The sequence below is a fragment of the Hyla sarda genome, chromosome 2 (genome assembly GCF_029499605.1).
Source record: "Hyla sarda isolate aHylSar1 chromosome 2, aHylSar1.hap1, whole genome shotgun sequence".
Classification (NCBI taxonomy): Eukaryota; Metazoa; Chordata; class Amphibia; order Anura; family Hylidae; genus Hyla; species Hyla sarda.
In genome coordinates, this window is record NC_079190.1 from 123,996,774 (window position 1) to 124,017,147 (window position 20,374).

Genomic DNA, 20,374 nt, shown 5'->3' on the forward strand with positions numbered 1-20,374 from the left:
CTACTAGGCCCCAGCTAAAGATTAAACTGGCAATGGCAATGAAGCATGAGCCTCTTTTAAGTTAGCATAGGTGATACTTTAACTGTTAGATAATTATCTTTACTGACTGGTCAAAATACAGTAGTGAATAGATAAAATGGACAAAATAGCTCTTGGTATTAACAATGTTATCTTCAGAGTGCATGCAAGAGATTGGACACAACAGAAAGTCTTTAAGGTGAAGCTTCAGCCATCATCTGCAGAGCAGGAAGTCTGTGGGGTGGAGCCTGAAGGGGTTATCCAACGTTTTGCTACAACAAAAATAATAAACTTTAACTTACCTCCCGCCGCTTCCCGGTGCCAATTTCAGTCTCCTGTCCTTCTGCACTTGTCTTCTTCCTCATTCACAACACACGGGCCCGTCCTTTCTTCTGGGGCCCAGGCCCGTTAAATCACACTGTCGCTCAGTGTATCTCTGGCTGAGACAGGACATTGTTGCGACCAGCAGTAAGCGGAGCGCAGTGTGACATGTTGGGCCCCAAATGTCAAAGGAGACTGATATCAGCAGTATCGTGGAAGCGGCAGAAAGTTAGTTAAAGTGTATTATTTTTGTTATTGCAGCATAGGCAGAATGGGAAAAAAAATGTTGGATAACCCCTTAAAGCCAGTCACTGCACAGCAGAAAGTCTGTTGAGTGTAGCTTCAACAAGTCACTGCAAAGCAGGAAATGTTAAGGTGGAGCTTAAAGGGGTACTCCACCCTTAAACATCTTATCCCCTATCCAAAGGCTAAAGGTAAGATGTCTGATCGTGGGGGGGGGGGGGGCAGAGGTCAAGCCGATAGGAGGCGTAGCGTGACTTCACAAACACAGAAGCCCCAAGCCTCCTTGTTAAGAACTCTGTGACTCTGTGTTCAAAGATGGGAACATGGAATGTACAGTTTGGCAACATGCAGCCATTTTGTAATTTTCTAAGAAGCTATTATTATTGGCCCTAGAAGGTCAAGAGATTAGACTTTCACATTAAACACGTAGAGAGGAAAAGTTATCTAAACAAGATAACAAATATCTGAAGAATAAACAGAAGTGTGCATTGCATTGTATTTAGATTACTCTATTGGAGTTATGATTATTATAAATATTATCTATCCAATTATTAAATCATACATGCTTGCTTGAATGCTATATAATCCTCCGAGTATTCACATCAGTTTTTGGTGTCACCACCCTTTGCTTTCAAAACGGCATCTATTTTTAGTGGTACACCTGCACAAGGAAGTCAGGGATTTTGTAGGATTATTGTCAAGCCAATTATACCAAACTGGTTATTGATGATAATTTTCATATGTAGGTTAAAAAATTCATTCTCACACAGGGTGAGAAAGAGCCAAACTCTGCTACAATGCTGATTAACAAATTGATAGTGGGCTTTTGTGTGAGCCCAATCCTCCATATTGCACTACCTGTGTCTATCCTTAATATGATCCTACGAAAACAACATCTGCAACATAATACTATACCACAATTAACTCTATTATGCTATGTAATCCAGTGAAGATAAGTAGCTTCGGAATTGTGTGCAAATCCAGATGGTGAGACAGGTGTGTTAGTCCAAAAGGTTCTTGATATATGAGGGCATTAGGAGGGATATAGTGAACCAGCAAAATTACTTCCTGATACACACCAGGAAATGTGCAGTAAAATTACCTGTTTATAAATTGTTTTTCTAATTTTCTATGTCACTACCTGTTACAAATCCTGACATCTTACAGTTTCACATCTAGCCCTAAGCCAATAATAAGCTGACACATCTTGATCTACAAAGATCACTTTTCAGCAGTCTCATCCTTATCGTCACTGGCAGGATTACAGGTAATGGTAACCCCAGTATATAGAGGAACCACCATTCACAATACAGTGATGGTCACAGCTCCCCTTCTGCCCATCACTGTTTTTAATTTGTAAATTAGTTAAAAAAAAAAAAAAAAAAGAAGAGGATTGGCATGAGAAAATCTGATAGCCTGATCTTTATCTCCCCAGACATCACCAGAAATCTCTGCTCTCTCTATTTTTAGGCTGGGTTCACACGTCATAAAATTCGCCAAATTTATTTTATTTTATTTAAATCTACAAAAGCCTGACAGTCAAATATCCAACACAATACTTTATTGACTACAAAATAATTACATGAGACAACAGAGAAGTCCTCCCATTCAAAAAATGACCCACTCCTAAAATGTCATCAACACCCGTTTGGTGAGTAGCAAGGTTATCCTCTTTTTGTGGACATAATATACAGGTGGTTATTGGTACATTGTTAGAGGAAAACATTACAAAAGTTCCTATAGGCTACGTGAGTTGGATAGGTATTGACGACTTTTGTGGGATAAACTATAATTACCCTCACCATCTATTATTAGCAGCCATTGCCATCATATATTTTTCTTGATAAAGCCTTTTTAACATGACGAAACATGACGAGGAGGGCATGACAGTTCACATTTTAAAATTCATACTGAGACGCTATGATATGGGGTGGACTGCAATACCAAGGATTGTATATATCTGTTAGGGAATTTATATCTTAATTGTAATAATAAAAGTTATGTTTTAGGGCAGGATTAAGAAGGGTGTTAGTGACTCTGGCCCTGGAGTTATTGGTTGGTATTGTGACTGTAGGAAAGACTCCTCACCAGGTTGCCACCAATCTCTTCAATTTGCAGGCTCTCTTTAATAAAGGCTTCTTTCTCAAAAGACAGCCATGCAGACCTATGATGCAGTGTGTAGTGTATGGTCTTGGCACTGACAGACTGACCACCCACCCCTTAAACCTCTGCAGCAATACTAGCAGCACTTAAAGGGGTATTCCGGGGGTTAAGATGTCTGATCGCGGGGGCCCGCTGCTGGGACCCCCCGCTATCTCCCTGCAGCACCCGCATTCTATGCAGGGCTGCATCTCCAGTTTTGGAAACCTGTAAGACACCTGCTTCTATTCACACCTTGTGACACGAACGAGTAACATGACATCAAGGACGGGAAATGGCTAATGGGGCCCAATTTGGACATTTCCCAGGGGTTTACTCACTTTTATTTCCAAGGTTTAGACATTAATGGCTGTGTGTTGAGTTATTTTGAGGGAACACAACATTAAATACGTATACAGGCTGTGTACGCACTACTCGTAGCAGAGTGTAATTTCTTCAGTGTTGTCACATGAAAAGAGAGAATACATTTTTCCAAAAATGTTAGGAGTGAACTCACTACTGTATATATTCCTGCAAAAATGAGTTTGTATTTCTGTCTTTTGTTTAATGAGAACCACCATTTACTGAGATACATATTCATTTATAAATAGTCGTCAGCTCTTTTCATTACTGCTTTCAAAGGACATCAGCACCTCTTTGTGATCAGTGCACATGAGCGCTCATATCCAGCATTGCATGATGTCACTCCCAAGACATGCTTTTCAAGTAATAATTTGCTCAGCTCAGAGCTGGCCCGCAGCATGAAGATGCTAACTCTAGCGAGATTGTATCGTGTCTGTGAAAAGGCAGCCTGCCAACCTGCTATGAAAGAACTACTCATGCTTTGGAGCTAGCACACCAGTTGATAAGCAAGACATCTAACAAAGAGAGTATACGTTCCGTAGGAAGTACATGCATTCATTTATTTGTAACGCTCTGCAGGAATTTAGCATGGTAATGTCTAATGTAAATAAGGAGCAAAGAAGTTAAGGGACGGTAGAACAAATATTATCCCCTAAACTATTATTTGCACATTTAAGACTTTGTCTGTGCAATGTGGAGGAGGATACCGTAGTTTTATTTAAATTTTCAAGTCCAGTAAAAAAATAGAATTGCTGTATGAGTATATTTCTTTAGTTTTTCATAAACATTTTTTTTATATCTGTGTGAAAAACAAAAGAAAAAATGGACAGCAATAATTTATTTTCTACCTTGTTTTCCAAATCTACACAGCATTTTCATTCGGGGGCCTCTTCACAGATGTAAAAAAAACATTGTTGCTTTTTAATAATCAGAAGAGCTGTATATGGGCTATGGGGCAGTGTTATTCTATTGGTCCCTAACTCACTGCAGTCCTGGTGCGTTTGAGTATGTTTGTGTTTTCTATGCTAAATTGTTAAATAACAATTCTGTAACATCTACCATTTGTTTATAATAGCTCTTAGCTATTCCTCAGTTTGTTTTTTACTAGAAATCTATGACTAACTAGCCAACTGGGTGTTACCAGTTGAGAGTGCCTCTTTGTACAGTCTATCACTGTGCATTTCAATTGATGTGTGTGAGCAGTGTAGGGTCACGCCCCCAGATAGTCACATTCAGTTGACAAATTAAGACCAATCTAGGTTACATTCACATCACGGTTTTAATATACGGTTTTGAATCAGTTTTTTTTTTTCCAAAACAAAAAAAATAAATAAAACTGACAAAACCATATGTAATTGTATCTTATAAAAAGCGTATGCTGTTTTTATAAAGGTCAAAAATCCATGCCTGGGACTCCAGCAGCCGTGGGATGTGTAGGAGCTGTCCCTCAGCGCTGTGGTACTACTACTACTACTCCCATCAAGGGACATACTCTGTTCCATTAAGGGAGTAGTAGTACCGCAGCACTGAGGGACAGCTTAAGCAGATCCCCCGGCTGCAGGAGTCTGCGTGAGCTACTGCTCCTATCATGGAACAGAGTCTATTCCATGTTGGGAGTAGTAGTACCAGCGCTAAGGGACGGAATGTACCGGGTCTCAGTTCTGAGACCCCATGCGATTTTAAATTATAAGACTGTAAAGCGGGCAGCCTGCCGCTCCGCTTTCCAGCTAGCCAGCTCTCAGCGAGTAACATAATATCTCTGCACTGTAATATCTCATTCCCTGCCTGGAGACCTGATTGGTGGGCACCAATTGACCAGTCAGGCCTCCCGACAGGGCACATGAAGAGGCCATCTGGGGAGCAGGGAGCAACCCGTCCGCTTTACTGGTTTATAAGTTAGGATCGCAGCAGGTCCAATTGGATCTTGTGTGTGGTTTATGAAATCATCATCATTAGCCAAACATCACCCAGTGAAGTGCTGCACAATAGATCAAGCCTTGTGAAAACTCATCAATCAAATGCTGATGAGATTATTTTGAGCTTGAACTTGAAGTCCTACTTTTCTAGGGAAACACATAGCTGTGAGAAAAGATTTCCGTAATAGTTTTTTTAATGTAAAATGCATGAATTTACTAAGACAGGTCAGTAGAGGTCACGAGTACCAAGGGAATCATCACCTGCACTAACCTATTGGCATAGTGATGCTGGTACTTAAGGTTTGCCTGTGCGTGGCTCAGTTGTTCTGTTATTCCTGTTTTTTTTATTTTTTATTATACAAGTTAAGTTGCTTTGTGCACTCGGAGGGTCCCAAATGTCCAGCTTGGATCTCTAGAGTATATGCTTCCTTATGTATGCTGATCTTCCTTCCCTGTAAAATTTGTCTCGCAAGCAGAGAAATTTCACTTCATGTCTCCTGTTGCCACAGTTGCACATGTGGAATCATCGCTGACAGGCAATATGAAGTGATATAGCTCTCCTTGTTTACACCAAAGCAAACACTTACTACATATAAACACACGTGTATGCACGCTCACTATGTACATTCAAACATGCATGCTTACCTGTAGAAATGCACACACATAAGCATTCAGCTCATCCATGCAAACATTTAAAAATATGCACACAATATACAACAATATATATTTTTTTCCACAGACGCACAATAAACCTTTATCCATAATGGAGGACAGGGAAGAAAACAGAAGGCTAGCTAACAGCGGGGTGCTTCTGTGCAGGGGATATACAATGAAAGGGACACAGTGCAATACAAATTTTTTCTTAAGTTTGATGCAGGTCCCTAATATCAGACCCACAAGATAATAAAGGGATGGCATATCATCATGTGATCGCCTGTGATTCTTTTTTTTTCTGTCAGGGTTCTTATCAAAAAAATTGCTGAATTTTAATAGTAGTTTTTATTTTTTATTTTTTTTATTTTAGAAGTTTGGTCATCCCCAGAAATGCTGTGTTTTGGAATAATGTTGCTTATTATTTTAAACAACGCTTTAACCAACTTTATATTGAAGTTTGTTTGGACCTATTGCACTCTGTAATATCATCTCATGATGTAGTAAAATATATTGCAAATCATTTTATATGCTTTATTAAAGGCAAAGGGTAAGGAAAGGCAATGGCTTAAACATCAAGCAATGGGAGAGCTGGATGACACCAAAATCATTGATGGTTTGACTGGAGAGAAAGCAATTTACAAAAGGCGTGGAGAACTTGAGCCTGAAGTACGTAAGTAGCCTGCCATGTGTTCCATGGTCATGCTGTTCTCTTGGTGGGGGCTATCTAGCTTGACTCATGTCTGACTAATCATATTGGTTAGACAGTGGGTGAGTGCAGAGGCTGTAGCAGTGGTAGTAATTTCCATAAGATATTTTCCAGTGTTATCATTTATATGATGATAGAACAAAATGATTGTATAAGGATTTTGATAGAAAATTATTAAAATGTGTTTCTATATATTGTTGACTATAGGTAGAAATGTTGAAGCCTTTCCATTAGGTAATACTGATATCTATCCAGCGGACATGTTGAATAGTTAATGCAAAAAATGTATAATAGGATAGTAGAAACAAAATGTAGTACTCACCTCAACATGTTTATTTAGTATATTACATATGTTGGTGGACATTCTAATGGTGCTTAGGCCTGGTTGTACCTGTTGACTATGATTCCAGATGACCTTTTAAAGCATGTTTTCACATATAGGGTGCCGGCTGCTCTGTCTTGTTCAGATTAATATCCATCAGAGAAGCAACATAATAGCACAGTCTCTAGTCCCTCTCTCACCTCTCCTCAACAAACTCTTGTAATAATGTTCCTGTTTAGGCTGAACATTGATGTGGTTGTAAATCAGCTTATTCTATCATGAAGGAGATAGATGGGCTAGAGACAGAACCAACACACATATTTCAGTCAGCAAGAAAAAGCATCCTGCACTACATCATGCAGACTGCAAAAGAGTAGCTGAGCAAAATTTGTATTAGAGAGCTGTAAAAGAATATTTTTTACACCATAGTAAGTATAATGCAAAAAAAATATTTGAAGGTGTCCAAAGCAGTGTTAATTTATTTGACTAAATAAAAACTAAGTTATGCTGACTAAAACTATAACTAAAATCTATCAACATTTCAGGCAAAAGACTTAAACTAAACTAAAATATCAAATATTTGGAAAGAGATCCCATCAGAACAAACCTTTGTCTGTATTGAATGTTCTAACCTTAATACAATGGGAAATACAGGTCCCCAACAATCAGACATCTTATCCCCTATCCCCGCTCCCCAGCGTCCTCAAAATTCCACCTCACACCGGAACATTAAGTTCCTGGACGCTGTGTGTGGGCTTCTGTGTTCAGGCCTGCCCTCTCGTGACGTCACGGCCTGCCCCATCAATGAAAGTCTATGGGAAGGGGGCGCGACGGCCATCACGCCCCCTCCCATAGACTTGCATTGAGGGGGCGGGACGGGACTTCACATGACTGGGCGTGACGTAACGAAGGGCGTGAACTCGGAAGCCCGCACACAGACGCTAGGGAGCGGAGTAACCCTTTAAGATTCAGTCGACAAAAACAAGTCATATGACTAAAATATAATTAAAACTAAATGACTAAAACTAAACATGACATCTGTCATTTTATATGAACAACTTTCCAATGACAGCCTAACAATGACCAACATTGTATAAAGCTGCTAACAATTAATGTGTGTCATACAGTAAAGTGCATTTTATTTATTTATTTTTAAATCATGTGACTGTATCATGACTGAGAGCCCTGTTTTTTATGTTCTGCACAGCTTGGAAGCCCACAGCAGAAGCCTAAGAGGTTGCGTCTCCTGGTTGATGTATCTGGCAGTATGTATCGCTTTAATGGGCTTGATGGAAGGCTTGAGCGTTCCATGGAAGCAACGTGCATGCTGATGGAAGCCTTTGAGAACTATGAGCATAAGTTCAAGGTAATTACTAATGGAAATGATTCATTGATGATGCTCTTGAACACCAGTGAATATGTGCAGGGCGTCTTCATGTCAAGTAGTGTGATTCAGTGCATCTGTCGCCAGGATTGAGAACACTCATTTTTGGTCGATGTTTCATTTTTCACATGGTCAGTTGGATTAAACTGTGATAGGGATAAATTGGTTGAAACTTGGTGACATAATTTTGTTTTAAAACCAAGAAATACTGATAAATGTTCAGTGGAAGATTCATTCCATCTAGAAAAACTGAAGTAGCTGCCCATTGTAACATTGTATTGTTGCTATGATCTGCTTTACAAAACACGCAGCTTTTGTGTAGTTTGGGTGGATCGAATTTATCATCTATCTACAGGATAGCATGTAGAGAAGAATGAATCGGAGCACTCACCCAGTAGAAGTATGCAAAATCTTCAGGATTTATTCAGAATTGGAGCAGGTAACAAACACAGTGCAGGAGAGAGGGTTGGCGTGGGGGGTTGGGTAAACGGACCGTGTTAGCGCTTCGTCAGGCCACTAGTGTGCTTCCGTGCAGTAGGTGTTATATAACACCTGAAGCTTGTTACCATGGCAAAGGATGTGAACAAACCAAACACAGAAAAGGCAAGGTAACAAGGCATAAGGTAGGTTAAAAACAACTCTAAAACATGCATGTGAATGCGATATAACAGGGATAGGTATGATAGCAATAAATACAAATGTATAAAAAACATGCTTCTTTTAAACGGTTTACAGAACAACTTCAGATCTGTCATTTAACCCAATCGGGCCCGTAGCATTTAATTTAGCTATCCACCTTGCTTCCCTAATGAGAAGCTGTCGGTGTCTATTACCTCCCCTTCTGGACTGATTAACTCTTTCAAGGGCTGCAAAACGCAATGCTTTTGGATTGCCGGTGTGAACAGTCCTTACATGGTCGATTAATCTCGTGGCTCCTATACCACTAGTTATGGATTTAACATGTTCGCGAATGCGGTGGTATAGGGGGCGAATAGTTTTGCCTATATAAAATAGGCCACACTCGCAAAATATAGTATATACCACGAAATTTGATCGGCACGTAAGGAATTGCTTAATATTAACTGTTTCACCTCCCAATTTTATTTCTTTTGCTTTACTATTTAAAGGACAAAATGGGCAATTACCGCATGAATAATTGCCTACTGGAATAGATGCAGATAACCAATTTTTCTTTACTTGACTTTTTTTTATTACTTTTCATCTTTAAATAATCGTGAATTGTTTTATTCCTTTTATAGGTAATTATTGGTTTATTTTTTGTAGAATCTTTTAATTCATTGTCATGTTGAATTATGTACCAATTTTGGTGTATAGCTCGTCTAACAGCTGAATTCATAGGGGTATTATTAAACGCAAATATGAATCGGTCTTGATTGTGTTTTTTGTTTTTCATTTTGACTTTTGGTTTGAGTAAGTCAACCCGGGAGACCAACTCAACTCTCTGTTTAGCTTCTTCAAGAATATATTGAGGGTACCCCCTCCTTCTTAATCTTTTACATAAATCCTCTACCTGTTCTTGATAAATATTATAGTCATTATTGATGCGTTTCAATCTGATCATTTGACTATAAGGTATGCTATCTCTAGTCTGTGGAGGATGTGATGATTTGTAATGCAATAGGGAGTTAACTACAGGATAGCCAATAAAAGAAAATGTACCTCTCCTGCACCCCTTGTTTTTTTATTTTAATGCTTCTTGACATATTTGTTTATAACACTTAACCTTTTATTTAGGCGTCATTTAATAAAGCTATGTTTCAACCATGCAGGGCTTTTATCAAGCCACGGAAATACTTGTATGGTGCAATGATAAATCCTTGGCGGTTAAAACTTATGCTCTTAAAGAAAATGACCCTGTTCATGTAATTCTTTGTTGTTTTTATGCTTTTCTCTTTGTATACAACATGTTCCTTCAATGGAAGTTTCCAACTTACGCCATTGTGTAGGCATTCTGTAGCATATGTAGTAACTCAAAAAATATGAGGGCACTCACCAGTAACTTGTGATAATCTATGCTTTATTCTTTGTGTAGCTTAAAAATCAGCCCTGACCAGAACTGAAATCTGGAAGAAGCCCAAAGACAACTCTAAAACCTACATAAAATTATAGAGCAACCCTTAGCAAAAACTTGCCTCTAAGCTACAGTCCTCACTAAGTTGTCACACTTAGAATGGTGTGTTATCTGAAAAAACAGCCACCATGTTATTTCCATTGTTCCCAAAAGCCCAGAGGTCGTATTATTTTCCAAACATGCACAAGACCCTAGTGTTCCCTCCTGGTAGACCCTTCATCTCTGGGATTGGGTCTATAACTAAAACTCTCTCAAAGTTTGTTGATTGGCTGTTGCGCCAATGCTGGAGGAAGTTCCATCACTGGTTAAGGACACTTATGAGTTTTTGGAGCATCTAAAGTAGCCAGAGCAGTTCCTGCTTGCCTCGATTAATGTTGAGTCGCTGTACACAATCTTGTGTGCGGGACCTCCTTGTTGCTTTGGACAAGAGTGATCTGTATATTGTTTTTGTGTGAGGAACTTTCCTTCATTTTGTCCTGCAATACTTTTATGTTTAGCAAGGACTGGTATACCCATTAAAAAATTATTAGTTTTTACCAATTCTAATCCATATCTACATTATGTGCATTACTACAGTAATTTCGTGGACGATGTTTTCATAGTATGGGCTAGTACCCAATTAATGTTCAAGGAAGTTGTCTTTCTTGAATGGGTTGAATGACTTAAACGTATGTTTTACATCTAAAGTAAGCCATAACCAACTTGCTACTCCACTTTGAGTTATCCTGCACATACGAAAACAGTAATCCCCCTATGGGCAATTTTTGTGTCTACGAAGCATTTCTGCATCAGGCAGGTGAGCTGTGTAACAGATTCCTCTGTAGGGATTACCCCAGAAAAATCTTGGATGGAGCACAGAAAATTGTTAAAAAATGTATTTTAACACAAAGTAAAACAGAACTAGGATTGGTTTATCCTTTTTGTTTCTGTTTAGCCGAAAAGCACAAGAACTGGTTCATCATTCAGAATCGCCCAGAGCTGGCTGATGTCAGTCATATAAAAAACCTTGATAACTTTTAAAAGGTGCCAGAAGATAGGCTATAAACTATCACATACCAAGTTAAAGTGCAAAAAAATGGTTGTCCAGTGTAATTGGTTGTCATAGTTAGATGTTTACATAAATAAATGGTACGATGTACAGCTCACCTGACTGGCGCAGATCCCCTGGTTCTTGCTGCTGGTTATGTAAGATGCAAACTGCTGGTGCAGACCTCTTAATGAGAGAGTGATGCTGCGGACGGAGCGGCAATGTTAATGCTCCTTTGTTAGTTTCGTTCCTCTCACACAAGAACCAGGAGGTATGCATTTAATGTGTGAGAGGAACGAAACCAATAAAGGAGCATTAACATTGCCTCTCTGTCCGCAGCATCACGCTCTCACTATGAGGTCTGCACTGGCAGTTTGCATCTTACATAGCCAGCAGCAAGAACCAGGGGATCTGCGCCAGTCGGGTGAGCTGTACATCGTACCATTTATTTATGTACACATCAAATTATGTTTAAGACTTGCGGTCATACTCAATATCTATTTACTCCTGTCAAGAGATTATTGTGGATCAAGTTTGGATTTCACTTAGGACTTTTCAAGAGACTTTATCAATATCTACTTTTAATAATTTTATGTGTCTAATTAATTGCACAAATGTATAGTTGCATTTTATCTCATAAGAGTATGTAAAATTGTTCTTCAACAGCAAGGGCCCTGCTGACAGAGACTTTTACTTTGAATAAATGACATTTTATATATCTAGATCAATTGCATCGTGCCATATGTCATAGACCTTGAGCGCAAGTTGCAAGTTGTTTCTAATCTCACACCAATGTTATCATTTAACATACGGTATACTAGAAGATAAGGAAAGGTGAAGTTTCTTTTAAATCCAAACATCCATACACCATATACATCTGTGATTGCGAAGATGTATGCGCTATACAGAATAATATAAACATTGAATGATTTAAATTACATACTTTTACATAATTTTATGATACAGATACACAGCTAGTCTGTTAGTCTTCAGTGTGTGTGTGACTCCACAGGAGTGTGAAGGAATGCCAAGTGGGTAGTTTCCAATGTGAAGACATATAAGTAAACTTTAAAGTGTGGTAATCTTTCCGTATAGGGCTTTATAAGTGCTGTGTACAGAAGGGGAAGAATGTATAGAAATAACATTGCTGCCTGAAATGTAGAAAATGCCGAAGTGAAATAGAGCAGTGCAAGCAGTATTCATTTATCAACAGAGCTATTACACGTCCTTTTTCTTGTAAGGTATGCTATGTGTGCGTCATATGGTCAAGTGTAGAAAAGTGCAAACTATAAACTCACAAGGGCCTTGGCAGATATATCCTTATATTTAATTGATTTATTGTGCAGTAGGCACAGTACCTCAAAAATAGACGTATAGAGCTATTTAGGAAAGAATAGGAAGGGTTTGAGATCTGTCTATATACCCTCATTGATGCCAGTTCTTTTAAAAGATCATACTTTTTTGGGTATGGGAAAGGGACCTAAAAAAAAAAACTTTTCAGATCAAAAATGCCGCAGCCGACACACCCCCTTCATGTATCTCTATGTGATACATGAATGGGCATGTTGGCTGCCGTGGCCCATTCAGGAGATCGCAGGGGGTACAACCACTGGATAGGAGATAAGTTATCTTTCACTACACTACTTTAAGAATACTTATAGATCTCTCCAATGCACAGTATATATATAGAAGCAAACAATAAATAAGCAAATATGTGTGAAGATATAGAAGATAAGTGTTGTAGAGGCTGTACGGAGAAGGGGTCCCTCTTTTATGTGTTGTGGCAATGTCCTAAACTAAATAACTACTGGATGACATGTAGGCAGCTTATTTAGGATGTTATAGCTATTCAGACAGAATGGTCGCCCCAATTAATATTGTTATTTTAAGGAATACATAATGTCCCATCAAAAGATAGTCACTATTATGTGTAATCTGCACCGTAATGAAATTATTGATGTTACATCAATGGAAATCAATAGAAGTACCAGAAGGGCAGATGTAATATTTGGAGTGAACAATGCATATATATTTAAATAGGTGATACCTCTTGGAAATGGGAGGTTTGAAAGATTCCAAAGACAGTGGAGTGCATAGAATCTATTTAAATATTGTATAACATTGAGGGATTGAACATAGAGAAAGATGTAAGGTGAATTTCTTTTTCTGTGACTCTGTGGACCCCTTATACTTTTTTGTGTGGGTGTGTGCTGATATGTCTTTGTCTTTTTTCAATGGACATACGGACAGAATAAATGTCCATATGCATTGTCTTAAAAAAAATAGAGGCCTCAAGGAACCCTAGTTTTCAAGAAAGGGATAAGGTATGTAGGGAAGCAGCCTAAATAAGAAATCTGTGGGTAGGTCCCCTTTAGTTGTACTTATATTGTGACCAGTCATGAGCAGCCCTAGGTTGTACCCAATTAATAATCTTGTTACTGTTTATTTCTTTTTTCTCATGCATCAGTATGATGTATCAGGTCATTCAGGAGATGGCTACAGCATTGAACTGATCAGAAGTGACAAGATCCCCAGGAACAATAAGCAGAGGCTGGAGGTTCTGAAGGTAAATGGGTGTGAGATGCCATACAGTTAGCTACATTCTATATTGTTATTGATCTGTATCAGCAATTATGTAAAAACACTTTTCTGTAAATATTTATGTTGGCTTGGCTTTTTCTTTATGTTTGCATCAGTTTTAAATATAGAAGGTCATTTATTTCATGCCACATGTGAAGCCATTTTTGTTTAATAATTCTCTTCTTTGTGAACTGTGTAGTGTGAGACAATGTATTGGCTACTATTTGAGTAGACAAAGAGGGTTCACCATAAAGGGGACATACATTTGTTAGGCAACTGATGGTTGTCTCTCCCTTTCCACACATACACATGAACTGTTCTCAAATGAGAGAAGAGGCGTAAGCCGCTGCCAAGCTCCTCTGGCGAAGGCTTATCTCTCTATAAACAAAAGGACCAGTCAGTTGAAATCCAACATGCCTGATTTCTGTCTCCCCTGACATGGTTTCATAAGGAGAGTTATGAAGCCCACATACTCATTAAACATTCAGCTAATCCCCCCAAAGTTGGGTAATTCAACGAACTTTTGACTACTGTGTATGGGGACCTTAAGTGCCGTAGGTTTTTTTTTTTTTTTTTGGAATATTTTTTTTTATGCCATTGGGGGAGATTTATCAAAATCTGTCCAGAGGAAAATTTGCTGAGTTGCCCATATCAACCAATCAGATAATTTCTTTCATTTTTTAGAGGCTGTTACAAAAATGAAAGAAGCCATCTGATTGGCTCCTATGGGCAACTCAGCAACTTTTCCTCTGGACAGGTTTTGATAAATCTCCCCCCATGTGTCTACAAGTGGAGAATTGAAGGTTATCTCACTAGTAAAACTAACATTTACCCATTCTATTTCATTAGACCATGCATGCTCACTCTCAGTTCTGCATGAGTGGAGACTACACATTGGAAGCCACAGAACATGCTATTAAGGAGATCACCAAGGAGGATGCAGATGAATACTTTGTCATAGTGTTGAGTGATGCCAACCTAGAACGTTATGGCATACCACCAGCAAGATTTGCTCAGGCTTTAACAATTAATCCTCAGGTCAATGCTTTTGCCATTTTCATTGGATCCTTAGGAGACCAAGCTGAAAGGTAAGGGATAAATTTAGACCTAACCATAAAATCACTGCAGGATTTACTAGCTGGTAAACATTAGTTACCCAATTGTTTTTATAAACCACATTTTCCTGAGTCTGTGTAAATGGTATATATATATATATATATATATATATATATATTCATTTACTCCCTTGTAAATTCCCTTTTTAAGGTTCTGGACAAATTAGCACATTTATTTACAACTACCAGGTGTTGATCGGTCTTCCTACCTAAACCTTTTGGGAGAAGAAAAGCAACAATTATGCTTTTGTCCTCCTATCCCGTACCTATATCCCAACCTCATATCTTGTCTCCCGCACTAACTATTCTCTGCACCTGCCAGCCGAAAGGTCGGCAGGATGTTTAAAAGTCCCGGGCAATTTCTGCAACCTGAAAGTAATACGATCAGGAGTCTTGCATAAGGGGGTGGGTCAGGGTTATTTACTCTAATATATCTTAGTTGACATATAAGGAATATTTGTATCAAGTTTCTTCAAAATAACTCCAGCAATTTGAAAGTTATGAACACGTTGAGTTTTATATAAGTGAATAGAAGTCACATTGCAAATAAAAAGTTCATTAACCCCTTGCTGCAGAACGCTGTTTATAAACGGCGCTGCAGCACGGCAGGGTTATGAAGCGTGCTCAGAAGCTGAGCTCGCATCTTACCCACACGGATCCAGCTGCTATCAGCAGCCAGGACCCGTGGCTAATGCTGGACATCACCATTCAGGCCGATGTCCGGCATTAATTCTTTAGACGCGGCGATCCAAAAAAATATTCTTCCCGGCAGCTCAGTCGGGCTGACCGGCACCACACACGAGAAGGGTCCCTACCTTTCTCCTCAGTGTCCGATCATCGCTCAATTGCTACATGCCTGAGATCCAGGCTGGAGAAATGGATCGCCAATAGCATAGTATTGATCAGTATATGCAATCAGAAGATTGCATTTTATAGTGCCTTATGGGGGCTATAAATGTGTAAAAAAATATATATTAAAAAGTTAATAAATGAGATTTAACCCTTTCCCTAATAAAAGTTTTAATCACCCCCCCCCCTTTTCCCATAAAAAAATAGATATATGTGAACAAAAATAAATATAAACACATGTGGTATCGGCACGTGTGGAAATGTCCGAACTATAAAAATATAATATTAAGTAAACCGCACGGTCAATGGCGTACTCCAAAGTCCAAAATTGCGTGTTGTTGGTATACCATACAAAAATGGATAAAAAGCAATTAAAAAGTCCCATCAAAACAAAAATGGTACCAATAAAAACTTCAGATCATACCGCCCTGTTTGCAGAAAAAATTAAAAGTTATAGGGGTCAGAAGATGACAATTTTACACATACTAATTTTGGTGCATGTAGTTATACTTTTTTTTAAAATAGTAAAATAAAACCTATATAAATTGGGTATCCTTGTAACCATATGGACCTACTGAATAAAGATATGGTGTCATTTTTACCGATAAGTGCACTGCGTAGAAACGGAAGCCCACAAATTTTTTTCCAATTTTGCCCCACAAATATCTTTTTTCTGGTCTCGCCGTAAATTTTGTGGTGAAATGATTAATGTCATTACAAAGTAAAATTGGTTTCACAAAAAATATGCCCTCATATAGGTCTGTAGGTGCAAAATGTAAAGCGTTATGATTTTTAGAAGGTGAGGTGGAAAATACGAAAATGCAAAAATGGAAAAACCTGTGGTCCTTAAGGGGTTAAGTTGAACCTAAAACCCTACTGTGTTGGTACAGAGATGTTGATTTGTCATTTAATATTGACCCCTTAAGGACACGAGCCGTAAATGTACGTCACTGCAACAAGTAACTTCACTAGCTATGGCGTGAGCGCAGGAGCTGTGCTCTCTTCATGGACAGTGGGTCCTGGTGGTTGTCATGGCGGACATCATCGATCATGCTGATGTCCGCCATTAACCCCTCAGATGCCGTGATCAATACTGATCGTGGCATCTGGTGAAGTGCGGCACTTTAAATGGCTGATCTGATCGACCGTGGCACTGCAGTGGGAATAAGATTAGCCAAGGTGGTGGCCAGAGGTCATCCCCCCCCTGCCTCCACCGCTCTCCCAAGGTCTTCTGCTCTGATCTGCCTTCCAGATGAAGGGTGAATGAAGGGTGGGAGTAGAGGAAAGGGAAAGTTATAAGCCTGCCTAAATAGATGTTATTTTAGGGCATGCTGAAAACTGTATTGCAGTATTGGGAATTAGGATGAGTGTTCTTGGTATCATATTCCTGAAAACTGGTGCAGCACAAGTGAAGTCTTGGAAACATGAGTGGAAGGTTTGGGTAATGGAGAATTTTAGTTTCAGACCTTAGAAAAACATAGAGCACAGGTAGGGTGCTAGACAGAGATAAGGAGGAGATGTCAGGAGGTGAAGCACAGTGGAGAGATTTATAGGTGAGTGTGAGGATTTTGTGGCTGTCACAGGAGGAGAAACAGCGCTGTAATGACTGGAGAGATATATCCTGCATTTAGGATGGACTGGAGAGAGAACGTTTAGAAAAGGAAAGACAGAGTTTTATCTGTATCAACAGTAAGAAAAGAGGGGATTCTGGAGATGTTTTTGAGGTGCAGGTGTCAAATGTGCTCATGCGACTTGATATTGGGTGTTAAAGAAAGAAAAGAGTCTAGAATAATCCCAAGACAGCAGACTTACTACCTAGGAGTTATGGTAGTGCCACACACCCAGTCTATCTGTATACATGCAGTTTATAAAACAACACTCGGTAGCTTACAGAGTGATCAAACTATTTGTCTTCCTAAAAAGAAATTTCATCTACACCTTCTTACATTGCACTGAATGAATATTACCTGTTTGCATCTATACATTCAATCTAAAAGTGCCCATACATGTTAGATTAACCTCTTAATGACCGCCGATATGATTTTCTTCAGCAGGTATTACACTGGTTTATTATGTTTTTCAATATAACACCCATACTATGAGGCGTCACTGCAGCCCTGTTCTCTTACATCACCCGGTCCCGCTCCGTCTTTGGTCCCTGAACACAGCCCGGGCGGCTTATTGTCCATACATGGGCTGCCTAGGGAGGAGCATGTGATGACATATGCCACTGTGCCTCCTCCACTGCACCTGCACTCCTTGCTTGAGTGTACTGCAATAGAGGAAGCATAGTGAGGTGTATCGTCACAGGCTCCTCCATAGGCAGCCATGTTTGGGCAATAAGCTGCGTGGCTGCATGCGGAGACCAAAGACCAAGTGGGAGCAGATCTAGATTATGTAAGAGAAGTGAAGCCTGATAGTATGGGTAAGTAATAAGTTCATAATCACTGCAATGTTATTTTAAAAAAATGTAATAAAGTTGGCCAACCCCTTTAAGGGTATTTATTCTAGCATGACACCTTTTCACAGCGTGGCTATAATTTAACGTAGATAACATGGGTCTCCTGTGTTGTGATCCTGGGAGGTCAGCTATCAGCTTAACCCCTTACATGCCAGAGTGAAATTGTAACCCGGCATGTATGGAATCTGTGTCTTCCATTCTCCCCATCAGCTTCCCAGTGAAACAGTGGTCAATGCCATTAGGTTTCCATGGCAGCCTGGGGACTTGTGAAGGCTGTACTAGTGCTGTATATTATTCTAGCAATCACTTCTCAAAGTCCCCTTGGGAATAGTAAAAAAAAATTACCAACCACAGCCATGTTCCTCCTCAGCTGATGATTGGCTTAGTGGGCCGTCATTCCCAACACCAGTTCAGAATGTAGGGGCTAGAGCGCTCAGGCCCTGTTCTGGAGAAAGATCAGACACATTCCATATCCTGTGGATAGGGGATAAAGTTTACAAATCCCGGTTCCCCTTTAAGTAGCCTCTCTCTATATTACAGTCCTAGACAACCCCTTTAAGGTTTTATGTAGGAATCCTCCAGAGTGTTCAGTGGACAACTTGCTATGTTCTACTATTGTCATCTAAATGATAACAACAAAGAATGAGGGGATCCAACATTAGCCCCACTGGTCAATTGCAAGATTATTCTGCGATTATTCTGCAATAACTTATTTTTTTGCATAGCTTTTTATAAAAGATATAAAATTCAGTTTTAGTAATAAGTCTTAACCTGTATATGGCAAAATAAGTAAGTAATGTATATTGTGCCTGCCAACAAAGGGTAACTGAGGTAAATTGTAAGAAATATAGTAATGAAGACCCTAAAAACAATTGGTCATTTAGATAGTCTAGCCTTGTCATTCTGTTTCCTGCCCTCGCCTAGCATCTTGTGTTAGTGTATCCTTCCTTGGTTTATTCAGCAGGATTTATTCACTGGGCAATTGAATAGCATGTATCAATTCATTATTCACAATTGAAAGCCTCTTTGCTCCTACTCTCCATGGTAAAGAGATTTGCATTGCTAATATTCTCCTTTTTCCTCCTTTTTAACCCTCAGGCTCCAGAGGACACTTCCAGCAGGGAGATCTTTTGTTGCCATGGATACAAAGCAGATCCCACAGATCCTGAAACAAATATTCACATCCACCTTGTTGTCAAGTGCTTAGCTGCATTATTAGGACTGGTTCTTGTATAAGATATACAGTAAGCCGAGGAGAAAACATTTACTTAAAAAAAAAACAAATCTAAGGTAGATGATATTATTCTAATATAATTTGTAAATATAATAATGTGATTCTAGACCTAGTTATGATTTTAATCTGCTCAACACTTCTGTGTTAGATCACTGCTTCTTCTACTTTTTAATACGTTTGAATTGAACATTTTCTATCAAATTCTGCTTATTCAATTATTAAATTTTATTATGAGTAAAGATATTACATAAAAAAAATGGCTGCTATATATTAAACATGACTTTGTCTCCTCATATACTTGTTGTTGTGTACTGCACTGGGGGCCTCACTTTGAAGTCACCCCTCTGACTAAATAGATGCTGCCCCTGAATGTTTTAGACATGTCATTGTCACACAGCTCTGTGCTACTTAGTGTTCATAGATATACTCTGACATGAGATAGGAAAAATAATATGAAGATTTTGCACAGTGCTATATTGCACTGCTTTCTCTGGCCTGCTTGTCTGATAATTCTGCCCCAATCGACCTAAAAAAAATTAGCCCCCTTCATAAATATACATCCCCTCATCCTCAGCATATTTGTAAAGGGGGCAGAGTTATTATCAGAAGGGAGCGGGGTTATCGCTAGAGTGGGCAGGAAAAAGCTTTGCACATACAACCCACCTTCATTGCACATAAGAAGAAATTCCCATTTTAGCAACAAGATGGATCTTCTGAACTGCTGCACTGATTTTCATCCTTTAGCATCTACTTGTATATTCAGGTTTGTAAAGGTGACCCTGTCAGTTTTTTATTAAAGGGGTTGTCCAGGAATGAAAAAAACATTTTCTATCAAAGACCACTCCCTGTTCGTCTCCACTTTGGGTGTGGTATTACAACTTCAGTTCACTTCAATGAAACTGGGAGTGGTCTTTGAAAGAAAATAGGTCTGTTTTTTGATTCCTGGACAA

General features: G+C 39.1%; 1 protein-coding gene across 3 annotated transcripts in view; it reads left to right on the forward strand.

Annotated features, from left to right (window-relative positions):
- The window catches only part of VWA8 (von Willebrand factor A domain containing 8), a 383,619-nt gene extending 363,908 nt beyond the window's left edge, over positions 1–19,711 (forward strand). The window contains exons 42-46 of one of the 3 annotated variants that reach the window (XM_056555456.1): positions 6,195–6,320; positions 7,890–8,048; positions 13,653–13,751; positions 14,615–14,853; positions 19,289–19,711. In XM_056555456.1, coding sequence (XP_056411431.1) covers positions 6,195–6,320; positions 7,890–8,048; positions 13,653–13,751; positions 14,615–14,853; positions 19,289–19,397 — 732 coding nt within the window. In that variant the 3' untranslated portion in view covers positions 19,398–19,711. Of the gene's footprint in view, positions 1–6,194; positions 6,325–7,889; positions 8,049–12,280; positions 12,427–13,652; positions 13,752–14,614; positions 14,854–19,288 lie in introns of those variants that run through there. The other 2 variants (XR_008888496.1, XM_056555457.1) reach the window with 2 other exon arrangements.
- The last annotated feature ends 663 nt before the right edge of the window (positions 19,712–20,374 follow it).